General features: G+C 36.3%; 1 protein-coding gene across 1 annotated transcript; it reads left to right on the forward strand.

The window, feature by feature from the left end:
• Positions 1 to 1,639: 1,639 nt before the first annotated feature.
• On the forward strand, positions 1,640 to 9,345 carry RAD51AP2 (RAD51 associated protein 2). The gene is made up of 3 exons (XM_047068399.1): positions 1,640 to 4,916; positions 5,742 to 5,825; positions 9,227 to 9,345. Exons 1-3 carry the CDS (start codon positions 1,640 to 1,642, stop codon positions 9,343 to 9,345), a joined length of 3,480 nt encoding a protein of 1,159 aa, XP_046924355.1.
• The last annotated feature ends 10,813 nt before the right edge of the window (positions 9,346 to 20,158 follow it).

Raw genomic sequence — 20,158 nt, forward strand, 5'->3', positions numbered from 1 at the left:
GACCTCGAGGTTCGTGAGCTCGAGCCCCACGTCTGACAGCTCAGAGCCTGGAGGCTGCTTCAGATTCTGTCTCTCTCTCTCTGCCCCTCCCATGCTCTGTCTCTCTATAATAAATAAATGTTAAAAAACAAAACAAAACTGCTTTAATATTGCACTGGAGGCTCTAGCCAACTTAAGAAGACCAAAAGAAAAAAAAAACGGATGATTAATATTTAAAAGCACAAGGAGTGAGGGGTGCCTGGGTGGCTCAGTCGGTTAAGTGTCCGACTTCGGCTCAGGTCATGAACTTGCGGTTAGTGAGTTCAAGCCCCGTGTCGGGCTCTGTGCTGACGGCTGGGAGCCTGGAGCCTGTTTCAGATTCTGTGTCTCCCTCTCTCTGACCCTCCCCCACTCATGCTCTGTTTCTGTCTCTCTCAAAAATAAATAAAGATAAAAAAATAATAATAATAAAGTAGTCCACTAGTCATATCTTGCCATATATGCTCCCATGGGTTCTAAAATCAGGATTCCTGTTGCACATTATTGTGGTTCTTATAAGTTTTTGCCAGGGAACATAAAACTGACCAACTTTGAAACAATCATTAGGGGGCTGAGGTTTTTGATGGCTGAACAGTAATCCCACATTCCTTAATAAACATGTACATAATAATAAACATTTTGAAAATAATTTTCTTTTTTTTTTTCTTCTTTATGATTACGGAATTGACAAAAACCAGAACGGACGGGAAATAATAAATTATTCTCAAGGCAGAGGAAAAAGAAAAATAACGTTCATACAACTTATTAGGTATGAATGGAAACTGTATTATATATTCTTACAGTAACTGAACTAGTTGAAACATACAATTTTTATCTGTAACTTATTTTATCCACAATATTGGGGGGGGAACCCCACAGCACACGTGAAAACGATTTTTCTACAGTTTTAAAGTGAAGATTAATAATTATCTGGATAATTATTTTCAACATTTCCTCCCGTGAAACAATTCACATTGTTAAATACCAGTGTCTTTTTTCCCCTAGACACACTTTACTAGTGAAGTGAATATCTGATTTTAAATGTCACCGGGATGATTACGAGCATTTTTTAAAAGTTTTTCCAGACAAGGAGAGATTTGGCCTGGCGCTCACAGAACACCCTTGTTTTTTTTTTTTTTTTTTTTTTTTTACTGGAGAAGACTCTCGAGAGCAACTGTGGAGAAGCCGCTTCCGAGGAAAACAGAATTTTAGAATTTTAAAAGCAAAGCTGTTTCTGTTCACAAATGAAACGAGGCACAAATTAAAAGAGAGAGAGAGAGTCTGACTTTTCCCCTTAATTCTACCAGAGGGAAGAAAATCTTTAGACCGGCTACAGTCAAAGCACCCGCAAGAGGCGCTAAAAATAGACAATGTAACGGCCCCGGGGCTCTGCGCCGTGAGGGAGAGACTACCGGAGCTCCAGGACAACAGGTAGAGTGGGGGCGGGGCCGGACGGCGGAGGGGCGGGGCTGGGGCGTGGTCGGGTGGGGGCTTTCCCTGAGGCCCCGGCCGAAGCCGGCCTCGAGGGGCGTGGCAGGGGCGTGACCAGGCGGAGCCGCCTGGAGCCCGCTAAAAGGCTGGAGCGCGGCCGGACTTCGTCAGAACATCTCGGTTCGCTGCCATGTCCTTCACGCAGTGCACCGCGCAGGGTGCCGGGTTCAGGGAGCCTGCCACCTCCTTACTGCCTCCTGAGGACGCTGATTCCCGACCGCCCCGAAGTAAGCGGCCCCGTCTAACGGAGCCCGGCAGTGCCTCTGAGGTGGAGTGGAGGCTGCCTCTGGTGCCTCGCTTGTCTGAGGTGGAAAAAGCCTGGCAGTTGTTGTCGCCCAGACCCTTCCCGGCCCTTCTTCTTTCAGCTAATGTGATTTTTGGTAACTCCACAGACTCGCGTGTGGAGAAATCAGTCGGTGGGGAGCAGATATGTAGTCCGAGATGCCCAAATGGCAAATTTGAGGTGAATAGTTGTTTGCAGTCTCTCCCCTCACGAAGTTTTGATTCTGGTTTGAGGGCTTCTGGAAAGTCTTGTGAAGCAGGACTGGATGACAAAGAGGTTTTCGGTGTGCACCGCAGTGACAGAGCTGGAGCAGAGGTCCGTCCGCTTCTGCCCAACCCCTCTACAGACGATATACATGGGGTTAAAAGAAATGCGGCTGGAAAACAATATTCAGTGCAAGGGAGGGACGGTATTCAGGAAGACGATAGTTATGTGAAACAGACAGAAACCCTATTTGGGGATGTTACCTTTTACAAGGAAACCAAATCACCATTTCTTGATATTAAGTGCAGATGGAAAGCTGACGGTGTTACGCCATCTCATAAAAAGGAAAATAACATTTCAGCATCGGCACTAAATATATCAAAATCTCAAACCCAGCCCAGCATGGAAATTGCCAAAGCCAGCTATTTTAGAGATAGAGGCACAATAAGTATCCCTGAGTTTCCAACTGATTTAAATAGCAAAATGTCCTCTGTCTATTTAAAGGGAACAGCAAAGAAAAAGAATGACAAAAACGAGGCATATGTTAGGGATTTCACAAACGTTTACTGGTCCCAAAATAGACCTGATGTTAAGAAGCAAAAGTTACAGGATGATAAAAACATTGTGGATGCCGATGCAGAAAATATTTTTTCTGCATGCTATGAAAGTAACCACCAGTCACTCAGCAACCAAAATATTTGTGTGAGAAAAAAAGACTTGATCAGTTTAAACTACTATAACCACAGTAGTATCAAATCTGATGTAACAGACTCTGAAAAGAATTTCACTATAATACTGGGGAATGCAAATTTGGAAGAAGCAGAAACATGCCTGGACATTCATACGTTTACCAGATTAGAAAAGTCTCAAAGCCAGGGCTCTAATATTAGTCACATCTCAGAAAAAATAGGGGCACTTTGTTGGATTTGGGGTAATTACAAGACTCAAAGTGAAAATGTTAAAAGAACTGGAGAACAATTGAATTTTCTACAATTAGTAGAAATAGATCTTTTAAGCAAAGGAGATTTTCACTATACAAAAGCCCTGAATACACGTGAAGAACAATCAAAGCCTCTCATGATAGGAACACTTGGTAGCCAAAAAGCTTTAATAAGTTTTTTTCAGTTAAATGGTAAAGGAGAAAGCAACAATATGCTACAATTAAGATATTCTGCTACACAAAAAGTCTCTCATTTAAGGAAAGTTTTTGAAAATTCCATTATAGAAATTTTGAATTTTCATGAAAACATCTCAGGAAATCAAAAAAATGATAATGTTTTAAACTGGCATGAAATTTTCAAGGATAAGAAGCGAGTTGATCTTCAAAATCTAATAACTAAGAATATGAATGTCAATAGAAAAAATGATATGTTAAGTGTATGTTTACAAACCAGTATTTCAGGACCTCTAAATAGCATATTGAAAACCAACATAGCTTCTTTGCTGAATAACTTTAACTGTTTCATTAGAATTGAAAATGATCCTAAATTACAAGAGAGATGCATTGTCAAATGGATAATGTATTTGCATTATTCAAAAAATAGTATAGTGGAAAATCATACTGTGTATCTAGCAAGGACTTTAACTTTTTCAAGACTGTTAGAAGGTAACATGAAACCTATGTTAAGAAAAAGAAAGTTATTTAAAACTGAACAAGTTTTTGAAGAGTCTAAGAAAAAACCTTCCCTCACTATGGCGACTAAAAATAAACATTTTCCAATTTTTGAAACATATGAAAAAAATCCTCTTTTAATGGATTTTGATGACATGGATGAAATTTCTTTGACAAAAGACATTTACAAGAATAAGAGTTGTCCTGAACAATTCATGAATGAGGAAAATTGGACTCACTGTACACCTAATGCTGTTAAAACACATGTTAAATCTGGTTCTCAATTTATACAGAACCATAGATATAGTAATGAAAAATTTTATGAAGTAAATATGTATAACCAGGATTTAAATACTGAAAGGAAAAAGGAGCATAATAAGATCAGCATTAGTTTTAAGTGCATATTTGAAGATTTCTTCAATATTAGGCCCCGGACCATACCAACAAACCACGACATAAACCATAGTGAACAAACCAATCTTGGGACTATAATGCAGGTTCTAAATTTTGGGAACTTGCTAAGTGAAATCAACGGGAAAAAACAAGACTCAATTTTGAAAGAGGAAGTAAAAGTCACAGCACAAAGTTTAACAAACAGTTGCCAAATTAACAAAGACATTAAGATAGAAAAGGAAGAGAAGAATAATTTTTGTTTAATGGATGGCATGTTTTCTATGCAACCAGTTTCACTAATGAGTAAAAAAGTAAATGTGGAAGAAACCAAATATATTAATCAAAATAATGTAGCTGACAGAAATGAATATGAGCATGTTTTGCAAGAAAGTGAGTTAGCTAATTCAGAGTATTTTCATCCAAAGAATGACTCTACAGAATGTGTTAATCATCAATTTGAAACTGATTTGAGTCTAGAGAACAATGAATGTTTTCAGGATTTAACTGCCAAGTGTTTATCAACAGAAGCTCAGACAATAGTGAGCAATTTTGAGATGAAGAGTAAATTTGATTTAGTACTTGAAGAACTTCATATGTTTCATGAAATCAGTAAGGAAAACAAAATTGTAAGCACTGCGGAAACAAACAATGGGCAAGAATATTACCTTAGAGAAAATAATGATATTGAGGAGGTAAAAAAGGAGATGAAAGAAGATTTGAAAATGGTTACAGTCAACGAAATATGTGTATCTTCTTTGGTCCGTGATACTATAACATGTCCTAATATGCATAAGAGACACCAAAGTTTATTTAAATGGAAAGCAGTATCCAATAATGGGAAACAGGAAGTTCCAAATGAATATTGCTGTTCAAGAGCAGCAGAGGAAGAATTACTTTATTCCACTTCTAAGGAAGGTATGAAATTAGTTTTAAATATTTTTTTTTTTTTTTTTTTTTTTTTGGGACAGAGAGAGACAGAGCATGAACGGGGGAGGGGCAGAGAGAGAGGGAGACACAGAATCGGAAACAGTCTCCAGGCTCTGAGCCATCAGCCCAGAGCCTGACGCGGGGCTCGAACTCACGGACCGCGAGATCGTGACCTGGCTGAAGTCGGACGCTTAACCGACTGCGCCACCCAGGCGCCCCTAAATATTTTTTTATCATGATAAAAAAATTCTGCTTTTTTTTCTGTGTAGGCCAAATATATAATTTTGGGAAAAAAGGAGATAGAGGTAAAGTGTAAGATAATATTTATTGATGCACATTATTTTTCTATGAAATCCTGTTCAGACATTAAGTAATAGAGTGAAGCTGAAGGTAACATGTGATGAAAATTTTTTTAAAGATTATTTATTTATTTTGAGACAGAGAGAGAGAAAGAGGGAGAGATTGAGTGGGGTCAGGGCACAGAGAGAAGGAGAGAGAGAGAGAGAGAGAGAGAGAATCCCAAGCAGGCTGTATGTGGTCAGTGCACAGAGCCAGATGCGGGGCTCGAACTCAGGAACCATGAGATCATGACCTGAGCTGAAATCAAGAGTCTGGCCCCTTAACTGACTGAGCCACCCAGGTGCCCCTACAAGTGCTAAAATTTTTAAAAGGAGCCTTGATGAATCCTGCTTCATTTACCCAAATATTAGAAGCCAATAGAAGGAAACATTTTTGAGAAAGTAATTTGTTTATGGTATTAACATTTTATGTAAAAGTTACTTTTTGCTATAACCTATTGACTATTGTTTTCAGACTGTGAAAATCCTCCGCCTAAAAGGCCTGCTTTTTTCTCTGATGAACTTAGGGAGGAAAAAATTACTTACTTACTGAAGGGAGGTAAGATTTTTGGTTATTTTCTAGAATACCTTCTGAGATGACTATTGCATTTTGTGTTTTTAGCATGAGGAGAATATACATATGTTATTAGGAAATAAATACAAATTTAGCACTTTTGTAACTGTTAATGGTTTACTGATGCAAATTCCAATAGTTAAAAAATCAGCTAAATATTAAAATGGCTACAATCAGCCATTTGGAATATTACTGGGAAATGTTCTCTACAAAACTGCGTTTAAATATTTGCAGTGATGTGTTGCCATAGCTACGTGATGAGACAGGGGTTAATACACATATAATGTGTGTGTGTAACATTAATTGGCAAAACCAAAAAAGATATTTATCAAAGTTGACTTTTCATTGATGAGATGTTATTCTGAATTGCATATTTATTATCTATGTTCTCTATTCTTTAAATATTATGGGGCTTTTTATATTGATATTTTATTTAGTAATTAAAAAACATATCATTTAGATATTATTAACATGATGTAACTTATGCATTTAAACTTTTGACTATTAAAAAAATTAAACTAAAGAAAAGTTAAACAACTAAAAAAGGTCTTTGCCTAAAAAAAACAAGTCTATAGTACCTGAATAAAACACACTAAGTCTAATATCTATTTTAACTTGTGAGGTAAGGGTAAGGTTGAAATTAGGAAACTGTTTTCTTTTTTTTTTTTTTTTCAACGTTTATTTATTTTTGGGACAGAGAGAGACAGAGCATGAACGGGGGAGGGGCAGAGAGAGAGGGAGACACAGAATTGGAAACAGGCTCCAGGTTCCGAGCCATCAGCCCAGAGCCTGACGCGGGGCTCGAACTCACGGATCTCGAGATCGTGACCTGGCTGAAGTCGGATGCTTAACCGACTGCGCCACCCAGGCGCCCCAGGAAACTGTTTTCTAAATGACTAAATTTGCATATGGTCAGGAATTGCAGGTGCTCAGTAACAAGACTAGATCTAGAAAGAATAATGATGGAGGTGAAACGTATCTACCAAAACATCTTTAGTCATGGACCGTTTCTCAAAGTATCTTTGAAGGAAGATTAGGAAGGAATGTCCGGAGGGTTTTGAAGGAAGATTAGGGAGCGCCTACTCATATGGTCATCGTGGTTACAATTGTGACAGTGAAATTGAGTGTATGAAGAAAATTAAAGTATGTGCACAAACGGGAAAAGAAACGTTACATGTGTTGGAAATATCTGAACCCATATAGTCTACAGGGCCTTCACAAGGAAAAGAGCCTCATCATGAAATATGAAAAATAACGTGGTCAGCCAGGATTATTTAGTACCATGTTAGGACAGTCCTCTTGGATTTACTTTTGAAGTGCATGCAAACGGAGTGGTTTTTCTGAGACTTGTTAAAAATAGTGGAGGGGAAAAGTTGGGGAATGCTGGGAAGGAGGGGGGCTAGTAAAAATGGATTAATTCTGCTTAGGCGGAGTGGGTGCCTGCTTGTGCTTCTGCCTATGGGATTTTGAAGGCATTGGGGAGTGGTGGGTTCTGCCCTGGTGCTGAAATGTTTCTGATACCTACCCACTGGTCATCATGATGCCTCCCATCTACCAGTCATGATTCCGGGGCATCCGGTCTCTCTTTGTTTCTCTCTCCTGTCTCTCTGGTGTGCAAAATACAAGTAGTTTGAAATTATTTTGAACACGGGAAATAGGCCAGTCAGTGCGCCAGGTGCTTTATATATCATTTAGCACCAAGCCTTCTCTAACCTGAATGTATAGATGAATCACCTGGGTGTCCTATTAAACAATTCTGATTATTTTGTGGGGTAGGCCAGAAGCTTCTGTATTTGCAACAAGCAAATGTAGATGCTGCTGGCGTGTGGACTTTGACTTGCAAGGATTTAGAAAACATTGGAGTCAGTATTATTTCTAAAAGACTACTAATACATTTTATGACTTTTGAATGTTTAGGATTGTTAAGTAACACAAAGCAATAGATTAATCTGGTGTACAGTAGTAATAAAAGGGATCACAATCTATTCATAAAAAGGTAGGAAATCCAAGGAGATGAGGAACCGTATCCTCATAGCCACAACTTGATGACTGTTTCAGGACATATGCTTTGCAAAAGGCCTCTGTTGATATAAATTGGTTCGGTGATTTCCTACCCATTGCAAAATCACCAGAAGTATCTGTAATATTAGACCATGAAAGAGGAGAGCTATTCTTTGAAAAAGTAATCAAATGGACTAATCATGGCTTTGCTCTGAAATAATAATCTCATAATGAAGTCCCCTTAGTATAAATTGCTGAAATTATCTAATTTATAACCAAATCTAGCCTATCAGACACGACCCAACAATTTTGTTTTATTTAAAAAATGAAAACAACTGGTAATGTTTTTTCTCTTATTTTTTTATAATTAAGTTTATAGTTTTAATGTTGAATAAAGTACCATAAACTGATTTATAGCTATTTTTGTGTCTTTTTCTCCCTATTTACATATAGTTAAGCTTTGTATTTTATTTCATTATTGTTTACATCGGTAAACACACAGGTTCTGTTTGGTTCAGCTTAATAGAAATCATGCCATTTATCTTTTGTCAGAATTATTATTAGGCTGATTATACTATTTTCAGTAAAATGTGCTATTATATTAAGGTCATACTAATTCATTAAAGCTGGCTGAAAGCCTGATACATTTTTAGCCTTATATTTGTACTTCACTGTTTATTTATTTTTTTTAAAAAAGCACTCTGAAAATTAGAGGTATTTTTGTATTTCATTATGAAGCATAGTTAATACTACCTGTCTGTTCTACTGATTTAGTAAAAGAATACCTCCATGAAATGTTTTAAATTTTTTTGAATATGATCGTGTGATGTTAAATAAAACTTTCAAAATCAGAGCCCTCCATTTATACATAAACAGATGAAATACATCTGTGCTCTATTATTGATAATAGTCTCTATTAAAGCCAAATGTAATCATTAACAGCATAGCCTACTGTTTAGCTTCTAAAAAAAATGACATGGTTTTTAAAGCCACAACATCAAGTTAATTATATAGTTTTGTTATTGTTTTTAAGTCAGACTACCTGACTGGAATGATGATTTTTTTTTAGTTGTTATTTTATGTGGGCAAGTTACTTAACTTTTTTTTGTGTTGAGACTTTCACATTTTAAAAATGGGGATAGGATTAAGTAAACTAATTAATTTAAAGCACTTATTAGCTCAGTGACTCAGTAAATGTTTCCAGATCATGATTAGAAGTAAGTAAAACTTGTTGGGATGAGCACTGGGTGTCATATGGAAACCAATTTGACAATAAATTATATTAAAAAAAAAAGAAATGAAAAAAAAAGAAGTAAAGTTTTTAAGCTTAGAAACTACAACTACAATTTTACTCCCTTATGCACTTTTGTTATCTTATATTTTAGGTAGTAATTTTTCACATGGAATTTCAAGAGTACTACCTCTTAAGACATGCAGTCGACCAATCAGAATTGGTTTGTCAAGAAAAGCTAAGCTTAAACAACTTCATCCCTATCTGAAATAAATGTTATGAGAACTTAAAAGAAGACGTTGGACTTTAACATTTCAAAACATTTCACTGCATTTATAAGTGTTTTGTTTCCTACTTTGGTTAAATGCTTTCTCTTAGTTTGGGAGTTTGGGGCTTTCTTTATTATGAAGTATGGAGAAGGTTTTGTGTGTATGTGTGTGTGAATTATCTAATTACCTTTAAACATTACAAAATATTTCACTGATGTTTCCATATTATATTATGACATACACATTAAAGGCTTTTCATGATCTCGTAAAACATGTCAACGTATTATTTTTCATGATATATATGTATAAGTCTTTTATAGAGAAGAATATTAGCCTTTATAGGTTTCTCAAAAGTATCTGTGACTCATAAAAATGGTAACAAACCACTGTTCTAATCCACTTGTTTTTTTTTTTTTAAGTAAAAAATAATGGTTCAAAGAGGACGGGTAAGATTTTTAAGACCGCAAAATTAGTGTCAGGATTGGGATAGAGGCACTTTCTGAAGAATTCTTTCCTACTTTTCTCTGGATTCATTTTCTAATTACAAAAAATTAACATATATTTATTTTTTGAGAAGCAGAGAGAGACAGAGTGTGGGCAGGGGAGGGGTAGAGAGAGAGGGAGGCACAGAATCCGAAGCAGGCTCCAGGCTCTGAGATGTCAGCACAGAGTCCAACGTGGGGCTCCAACTCCCAAACTGTGAGGTCATGACCTGAGCCAAAGTCAGATGCTTAACCAACAGCCATCCAGGCACCCCTCACTTTCTAATTTTTATTTCTCCCCCACAGTCTACCTTTGGCCCCAGAGCAGAATTATGATCATGTAGTTAGTACCTATTCTTAATTTATTCACTCATAAAACAAATACATTTTAATCCTACCATTGTATTAAGCTCAGAGATAGAATACAGAAAACACGTATGAGAACCCACCTTATGGAACTTATTTTCTCTGCTTAAGATTGGTAAAGAAATGTATAATATACACAGTTTAAAGGTAGCCATCAGTAGAATAATACTTTTCAAAACATTATACAGAAAAGCAACAGTAAAATTGGTTACTTAAAGTAAGGAAAGAGGGAGGGAGGCATCAAGAAAGCATTAAAAAGCAGAAAGCATACAATGTAGAAAGAAGACTAAATGTATCAATTCACAAAATATATGTGACTGGATTAAATTCTATTACAAGCCAAGGTTCTGAAACACATTAAAAACATCTCAATTTCTCTGTATTCTTTAATTATTACCCCCTAGCAATGTACTTTCCAACTTCTATATCTTTCTCTGATTTCTCTCCACGCCTCCACCCAAACTCACCACCTTCTTAAACATATAAACACTTTTCTAGAAAGAATGAAAGTTCCTTGAAGGCAAGATTCTTTCCCATGTGCCTAGAATAGCACTTGCCCTTTGTGAGTACACGTAAAATATTGAGTGAATGAATAATAAATTTTTACACCTGCTCATAACAGCTATATCTTTTTGAATTCTTAATAGTTTTATGACCTTGGGCAAGTCCTCATTTCTTTTTTTTTTTTTTCATTTTTTTCAAGTTTATTTTGAGAGAGAAAAAGCACGAGTGGGGGAGGGGCAGAGAGAGAGAGGTAGAAAGAGAATCCCAAGCAGACTCTACAACATCAGTGCGGAGCCCAACACAGAGCTTGAACTCACGAACCGTGAGATCATGACCTGAGTCGAAACCAAGAGTTAGAGGCTTAACCGATTGAGCCACCCAGGTGCCCCTGCAAACTCTCATTTCTAAAAAGGTGATAACAATATTTCATTGTGAAGTTTAAATGAGCTAATACATGTTATGTATTTGTAGTGGCTCTGATATGTAGTAATTCCTCAATAATGAATAACAATGTGCTGATACACAGTAATTACTCAATAATTAGTAACTATTTAGAATGACTGACCTTTTCTTGAATTATTTTGGATCAGGAATTGGATTATTTTCAGGAATATGCCTATTCCTTTGAGTCTTATGAAGATGTCCTTTTACTTTTTTTCTACAAGGGTCCTCATCTACCTCTTTTTTCTTTTTATTATTATTACAAGCCCCTTTCGGATTTTTTTCTTTTGTCTGTTATACAAGGCAAATTTCATCACAGTCAAGATTTGTCTGGACGAACCTTGGTTCTTTTCCTTGTTTTCTGTTGCTGTGTGTGAATATCAAATTCTGTTCTCACATCTATTTCTCAAAGGCAAACCTATGTGCTTCCAGTCTTATTCCTAATATTTAGGATGCTTTTTTTATTTAAAAATTTTTAATGTTTATTTATTTTTGAGAGACAGAGACAGAGACAGAGACAGAGAGACAGAGTGCAAGCTGGGGAGGGGTAGAGAGAGAGAGGGAGACACAGAATCTGAAGCAAGCTCCAGGCTCTGAGCTGTTAGCATAGAGCCCAACGTGGGGCTCGAACTCACAAACTGAGAGATCATGACCTGAGCCAAAGTCGGATGCCTAACTGAATGAGCCAAAAGAGTTTTTTCTACATATTTCTATCCTTTCTTGAATAAATGGTGCAGAAACTGCTAACAACAATTTTTTTTTGAATAGCAGAGAATTGCAATTCAAGACATGCATGCTATGGCAAAATCCTAGGCAAGTCTGGAGAAGAAAGACAAGGAACACTTATAGAAAAAAGAGGGGAGTTAGAAGAGCTATTATAAACAAAAAGTACATTGGAATAAATGGGGAGTTCAAAGTGTAGTGACTTTTCATTGGCTAAGTTGTGGCTGTCTCTCCTTGACTGGGCTATTGCTAGGCAAGGAGAAAATCTTTCTTCCTCCTACTGGGGTAGTAAGGTATAGGCTTCTCTCAATTGAGAGGGCAAGATATGCTCTTCCTATTGGGGTCTGCAACTGACAGCCAGGGGTAGGGCATAAGATCTTTTGCTTCTGGCCTCCTGACTTCATTAAAAATTTTTTTTTAAATATTTATTTTTGAGAGAGAGACAGAGACAGAGTGTGAGCAGGGGAAGAACAGAGAGAGAGACAGACTCTGAAGCAGATTCCAGGCTCTGAGCTGTCAGCACAGATCCCAGTGCAGGGCTCAAACTCATGGGCCATGAGATCATGACCTGAGACGAAGTCAGATGCTTACCCGACTGAGCCACCACTGACTCCATTTTAAAAGAGGTTTCCCTTATTCGGTTTCACAAAACTTACAACCACTCCTGGTTCTTTCATACTCTGAACTATGTGATAAGTTTAATCTCCTCACACATTCTGTACTGCTTACAGTACTTTTCCATGCCACTTCCCCAATTACTGCTTTTACCTACAGAGCTTTTCTTATTTTAAAAAAATGAGGAATACTACTACATCTTTCCAAATGCAAAACTCGCTCCTGCCAGTGTTATTACTTAAGCACCCCTTTCCCCACTACTTCCTACCCAAACACACATATATGCACACACAAACAGACATGACCTCCACCTTCTTGCCTAGTTCTGTGAGTTCTTGTATCTGGAATTAGAAAATTGGAGGCTAGGAGGGAGGTACATTTTAGCTCGTATGTGTTTTTGTCTTTATAGCCAGGTTTGGAGAGGCTGCACTGGGGGCTATGGTAAAACACATTTTAAACTGAAACCCGTTCTCCTTCCACCTTGTTCTCTTCATCTTTGTTCCTAAAATGTAAAAGTTGAATGATTTTAGATCAGAAGAAAAATATTCAAAGGATGAAAAGCCACTTAAAAATACTTGCTTTTATTCAACCTTAGAATAAATCTCTGTGCTACTTCAGCTTAAAGTAACAAGCTTTTGGAGGCATAACAGTGAGCATGAGAAGAGAAGCAGGGCATTATATTAAATAGAGTTGCAAAGTTATGTTGATAGTACCTGAAATATAAAAACCTCTGAGTTAATATCCATTTAACTTTATTTAGTTAAGCAAAATGTAAAACAAAGTATGTAGTGAAGTTGATCTTTAGTTCCATCTAAATTGCCACATAAAAAATATTTATAGAGTCAGCCACCATTTTGAGATTTTTTTAGTAGAGCATGCTAAAGAAATTATTCTTTGGGCTCAGAGGATTAGTTTATAAAGATGTCAGAAGAGTTCCAAATCATATTTTCTTCACTTTGCTGTAAAATATATCATTGTCTGAAACAATCCTTGTCAAGTGTTCCTATTTAATGTTTTGTCTGTTTGTTCATTTTGTTTGTTTTTAAAGCACAGACACATGCTATAAGAGCAAATTCAGAAGAAATAGTCATTAAATCATTCCACCTATCCAGGCTACGGGGAAAAGAATAAACTCATGATCTGAGTCTCTATAATTATAATATTTCTGTAATTTTATAGATTTTGGACATTTGGAGTACATGTAATTTTTTTTTTTTTTAATTTTTTTTTCAACGTTTATTTATTTTTGGGACAGAGAGAGACAGAGCATGAACGGGCGAGGGGCAGAGAGAGAGGGAGACACAGAATCGGAAACAGGCTCCAGGCTCTGAGCCATCAGCCCAGAGCCTGACGCGGGGCTCGAACTCCCGGACCGCGAGATCGTGACCTGGCTGAAGTCGGACGCTTAACCGACTGCGCCACCCAGGTGCCCCCATGTAATTTTTTTTAAAGGGAAGTTTTGGGGACTTCTTCCCTGAACTTGATGCATAAGTGTCTATTCAGGATCTCTACTGTGATGTCTAATAGGTGTCTCAAACTTAACTTGAGTTTCTGATATTTCTCCCCAAACTCTTCCTCCAGGACTTCTCATTTCAGTGAATGGTCACCCCATTCTTTCAGTTACTTAGCTTAGAAATCTTGGAGTCATCCTTCATACTTCTTCTTCTCCTTTTTTTAATAGGTTTTCTCATAACCCATAGCTGGCCCATCAGCAAATCCTGTCGGCCTTAGCTTCTCTTGCCAGGATGATTGTAATAGAATCCTAACTGGTCTCTCTGCTTTATTATTTGCTCCCCTTCACTCTATTCTGAACACATTAGCTAGCCATAATGATTATTTAAAATATGTCAGAACATATCACAGCTCTGCTCAAAACCTTCTAAAGGCCTTCCATCTTACTCAGAGGAAAAAAAATTCTTACTTTTATGTGTAATGAGCTGACAATGATCTCTCTTACTTCCCTGAAGCCCTCTCTACTATGTTCCCTTTGTTCATTCTACTGAAACCACTCTGACTTTGCTGTTTTTTGAAGCATTAGAAATATCCCTGCCTCGGGGACTTTTCACTTGCTTTCTTTTCCTGAAATGCTTGTCTCCAAAGTGTCTGTATAGCTTGCCCTGCACTCCCTTCCTTAGAACTTTTACTCAAATGTCACCTTCTTAGTGTGGCTTTTTCTTCCTGCTAACATTCATATGCCCCATTCCTGCTTTTATCTTTTCTTTCTTAGAACTTTGCTGTCAACATACTATGTCTTTTACTTATTTATTTTATTATTTGCCTTTCTCACTAGGTTTTAAATTCTTTGAGGGCAAAAAATTTCCTATTTTGTGCTTGACATAATAAGTATTTAACCAGGGGACACCTAGGTGGCTTAGTCGGGTAAGCATCTGACTTCTGCTCAGGCCATGATCTCACAGTTCATGATTTGAGCCCCATGTCTGGGCTCCAAGCTGAGTGCAGAGCCTACTTGGGATTCTCTCTCTCTGCCTGTCTCTCTGCCCCTCTCCCACTCACACTTTCTCTCTCTCTCAAAATAAATAAACTTTAAAAAAAAGAGTCACTGAGGATTTTGACTATTTTTCAGTTTGCATTAAAAAAAAAACTTTTTTTTGCATTGCACCTGCCCTCCGTCCTTGAAACCTTCACTTTGTGGCATTGTACCGCCCCTTATTTCTTTGACCATACTATTTATTTTACTTTCTGATTCTTAGATATAAGCAAACTCCAAAGTTTAGCCCGTGGACTTTTGCTATTTATTTCTGTTTTATATTCCTTAGAAATCTCTTCAATTTTCATGTGATCATCTACCATACCAAATCTATGGTTTTGGTACCAAATTATGTCTTTCTCAAATTCAAATTTCAATTGTGTAACAATAATTTTAAAAAGAATATTCATTAAATGCAAAGTATAAGTCAGGAGATATTCTAAGTTCTTTATTGTAAATCATCTGATCCTTAAATAACCTCGTAGTAAGATATTATTTCATCTCTCTTTTACACTGTGAATTTAAATAACTTATCTGTGGTCACAAAATATTAATTGACAGAATCAGAATTCAAACCAGTCAGTCTGCCTCAGGACCAAAGGTCTTAACTGCTACAGTATATTGCTCTAATTTCCATATTGCTGTGGGTCAATAACTTCAACTCACTATTGTATATCTAAAATCTTAACAGTCTTCATTCACTCTCCCACCTGACATTTACTCCCCATTATCAAATCCCGTTGCTTCCTTCTCCTTAGGAGTTTTTTGACCTACTCGTCCTTTTCCATTCTTTTGAGCCTCCATAATGTGACCTGACCTAATGTATCTTTGCAGATGACCACCCCACAACTTCCCTATAACTTAACTATTCTCTTAATGCTTCAGTTTCTACCAACTAATATTTTCCTATTTTGCTCATAGTCATTCCTTTCCTAAGGTACTCTCCTTTTATACCTTTTAAAATCTTATCTATCCTTGAACTTCAGCTTCTATAATGCTTTTATCAACTACTTAAACATTTTATGATTGCTATGTCTTATGATTAACAATAGTGCTTTCTTTTATTACTTTTTTTTAATGTTTATTTTTTTTTGAGAGAGAGAGAGAGAGAGAGAGAGAGAGAGAGAGAGAGAATGAGGCAGAAACAGGCAGAGAGAGAGGAGAGAGAGAGAGAATCCCAAGCAATGGCAGTGCAGAGCCTGATGCGGGTCTCGAGCTCACTAACTGTGAGATCATGACCTGAGCTGAAAACCAAGAGTTGTATGCCTAACTGACTGGCCACCCAGGCACCCCGGATCTAGGAATATTTTTGAAGATGCTGTATACAAAGAAAGAGCAGTATGGAGGTGGTTACAAAGAAAAAAATGTAATATCACCAACAATTAAAAAATATATAATGTTATGAAGATGTATAGAGCTGAAAGTGTGTTTATCTGAAGAGATATAATGCTCATCTAGATTAAAACTCTTGTTAAGAAATGAGAAAGCATGGATTTATAAACCATTAGTATTTTTATAATATTAACTTTCAGAACGTATTTCTTAAAGTAGTTTTACATTTATGGAAAAATTGAATAGAATGTACAGAATTACCACATAATATTCCTTCCATCTCCCCAATTTCCTCTTACTATTAACATTTTGCATTGGTGTGGTATATATGTTACAATTGTTGAACCAATATGATACATTATTATTATCTAAGTTCATAGTTTACATTAGAGTTCACTCTTTTTGTTGCACAGTTTTGAGTTTTGTCAGATGTGTGATGCCATGTGTTCACCTTTACAGTATCATACAGAATCATTTCACTGGCCTAAAAATTCCCTCTGCTCTACCTATTCATCCCTCTTCATCCCTTCCCCCAATTCAAACAACCATTCATATTTTTACTGTATTTATAATTTTGTCTTTTCCAGAATATCATGTAGTTGGAATCATATATTATGTGCAGACTGGTTTCATCCACATAGCAATATGCATTTAAGATTGCTATAGTCTTAACTTTTCTAGCAAAAGGTATTTTTCTAGCAGAAGGCTTAAGTCCCAAATGTTTCAGGCCTTCCTTTCTATCATAGTTCATTTTAATTGTGGCTATGTCCACTTATCAACTTCTGAAAGTTTTTCTCATAGATTTTCCTTATGGAGAGTCTTCAAAGGAACTACACTGTCAACATTAACAAAAGCTTCTCTTTGAACAGACACATTTCAAAGCATTTTAAGTCATGATAAAATGGTTCCAAAGGTGGTTTTATCTTTTATTTTGTTAGCAAGAACTGCACTTAGGGCCTAAATGCAGCACTGACTAAATGGTCAACATTAAGATGGTGCTGTAAAAGTCTCTCCTAGACTTGGGAAATTTCTAGAAGTGGAAATCAAAAGTACTAACTAATATAAAGGAATATTTTAATAATGTGTCAGTCTTGTGATGTATAATGAATGCCCTGTGATGTGCTGCATGGACATCAGAATACTATTAGTAATCCCAGTGCTGTGACTACATGAATGCTCATAATTATCAAGTATGTATCTAGACCCAGTAGTTGTCTACCAGTTTCCCAAGTACTATGTGGGATATGCATGTATATATCATGGTTCCTGATTTAGAGACTATATAAATTTAGCCAACAAAATTTAAGAGGCAAAATCCACTAAAGAGCTAAAAGAATAGTTGGGAAACTTGAGATTTCATTCTGACTCTCTCTGCATGATCTTGAATATATCATGTAGCCTCATTTGGCTTTTAGATGTTTCCTCGTTTGGCATATTATAATCACTAAAATAACTTCTGATATTCTGTTGTTCTGCAAATTAAATATCCTGTGGGTTGCTAATCAAAAATAAAAGGAGAAATACAAACAGGGACAGGCATTAAATGTAAAAAACAAAGACTGTGTAATATTTTTTGGTATTTTAGCAACTTTTATTTGCTTCTGAAGGATGACAAAAAAAGAAGACAAATAAAGGTTAGAGTAACTATTATCATGACCTTTCGTACACCTCAAAAGGAAGGATGTTATCTGTTTCCTATCTCATTTGCTTATTCATTTATTTATACCCTCAGTTTACACTTATTGAGGGCATATTATGAGTCTGGAACTGAACAAATGATCTCATTTCTATGAATTCTCTCAGTTATAAAACTCATAGGATATTAATCATCATCTTTCTATGCAACAGCCATTTTTTAAAGGGAATCTATCCATGGAATGGCTTGCGTCTAATGAATAAGAAACTCCCTCTTAAATCCATTTTTTTTGAGCGGTGCGGAGGGGTAGGGAGAAGGGAAGATGGTCAGCACAGAGCCCACAAGGAGCTCTATCTCACTAACCGTACCTTGAGACTATGACCTGAGGAGAAATCGAGGTGGATGCTTAACCTACTGAGCAACCCAGGTGCCCCTAACTTCATTCTTATTCTATACCAATAGCAAAGGATGAACCATAAAAATGGTTGCTCGGATAATCTGAAGACTGTTATGAAGGCAATCCTATGAATGTGACATATTTTCCATACCTACCTAGATTTAAAAAAAGAGTTTCAACGCTCTAATGTTTGTGATTATGAAGACTTGGAGAGTGGAGTAGGGGTTATTTGATTGCTTTTCATGGGACTTAGAGATAATATACATGAAATGTCTACCACAGATCCTGGTACATAGCAAGCATGTGATTGTTAGTAGCTATTATTAATAGTTTAGAAAGGGGCTTTCTCGTGCCTTAGCTGTAAGTAAAAAGACTACCAGTAGGGTTTCCTGGCTTAAGGAATCCCACCTATGAAGAATGGGCTGAGGAATACTTATCTTTATATGTTGAAGTCTATCATATGTTTTGAATAGTTACTTTTCAGAATACTTTATTAAGGAATGAGTTCAATGCTATACCTGTTTGGGCCAATTTATTTTACGGTGTGTAATATACTGTTCCAGGTCCCATGGAAGTCCTTTTACTAGAAGCAAATTATTAAAAAGGAGGATAGAGCAGTTTTTTATTAGAGTAAAATATACTTAACACAAATTTACCATTATAATGATTTTTAGATATACAGTTCAGTGGAATTAAGTATATTCACATTGTTGTATATAGTACTTTTGAACTTCACTTTATTTAAAAATATATATTTGCTGAGTTTTCCTTTTTTAATCGTGAATGACATCATAAATTCATAACAACAGATGGGAGAAAACTCTCACTTTTGCAATTCTTTCTAGTTTTTGACTCAAACTGATTTTATGTTAGCTATGGCTAACACATTCCTATGTGTCTTTGAAAACTGCTTGGGAATTTGTTAGAACTTGGGTGTAAAGTTCCTTTGCTTAACAGCTTTTTCTTACAAAGAGTGCAACAAGGAGAAAAGTTTTAAATTGGGATAGAATTATGAAAGTAACTGAGATTATACTGGAAACACAATAATTTTACAAAATTCTTAGTAATCTTTAGGCATAGAAAAATACTGCATATTGATAAATTTGAAATAAAACATTAAATATTGTTAGATTAAAACAGGTAAAAGTTTATTCAATTGAATAAACATTATCTGAAGATTTGATGTATAAGAAGCACTTGGTAAGTACTGTGGAAGTTACAAAGATAGACGAGATACGGAGTTTTAATCTACTTGAAAGGAAAAACATATTGACAAATAATACAGAACAGAATGAACAATCTGAGTGCATGGGAGTGTAGGAATTTGAAAGATTTATTATGGCTGGGGAGGAGAGATTTATGTGAAACATGCAGAACTTAAGTTAAAACTTAATATTTTTAATAATTATAGATTAGGGTAGGGAAGGGAAAATTCTATTTAGAAGATTGTGAAGATGAGCAGTTTTGTTTAGCTGGAGATTTATAAATTTGTTAATTATATATTTTATTTTATTATTAATTTTTCATAAACTCATGGCGGATTATAGATTAAAAAGAAAATATATTGAAGGACTTAATTGTCTTCTTATAATAAGAAATAGTTCCTTATTTTATATTTTGAAGTCCTTTTTAATTTTTAGAATTTGATTTGTGTTCAATATATCAGAAGGTTAAAAGAGGCCTTCTGAGGGGTGCCTGGGTGGCTCAGTCAGTTGAGTGTCTGACTTTGGCTCAGGTCATGATCTCACAGTTGGTGGGTTCGAGCCACACTTCAGGCTCTGTGCTGACAGCTCAGAGCCTGGAGCCTACTTCGGATTCTGTGTCTCCCTCTCT

The sequence above is a fragment of the Lynx rufus genome, unplaced genomic scaffold (assembly GCF_022079265.1).
Source record: "Lynx rufus isolate CCGP_SWC_20201006 ecotype Redwood Valley unplaced genomic scaffold, mLynRuf1.p SCAF_8, whole genome shotgun sequence".
NCBI classification, from domain to species: Eukaryota; Metazoa; Chordata; class Mammalia; order Carnivora; family Felidae; genus Lynx; species Lynx rufus.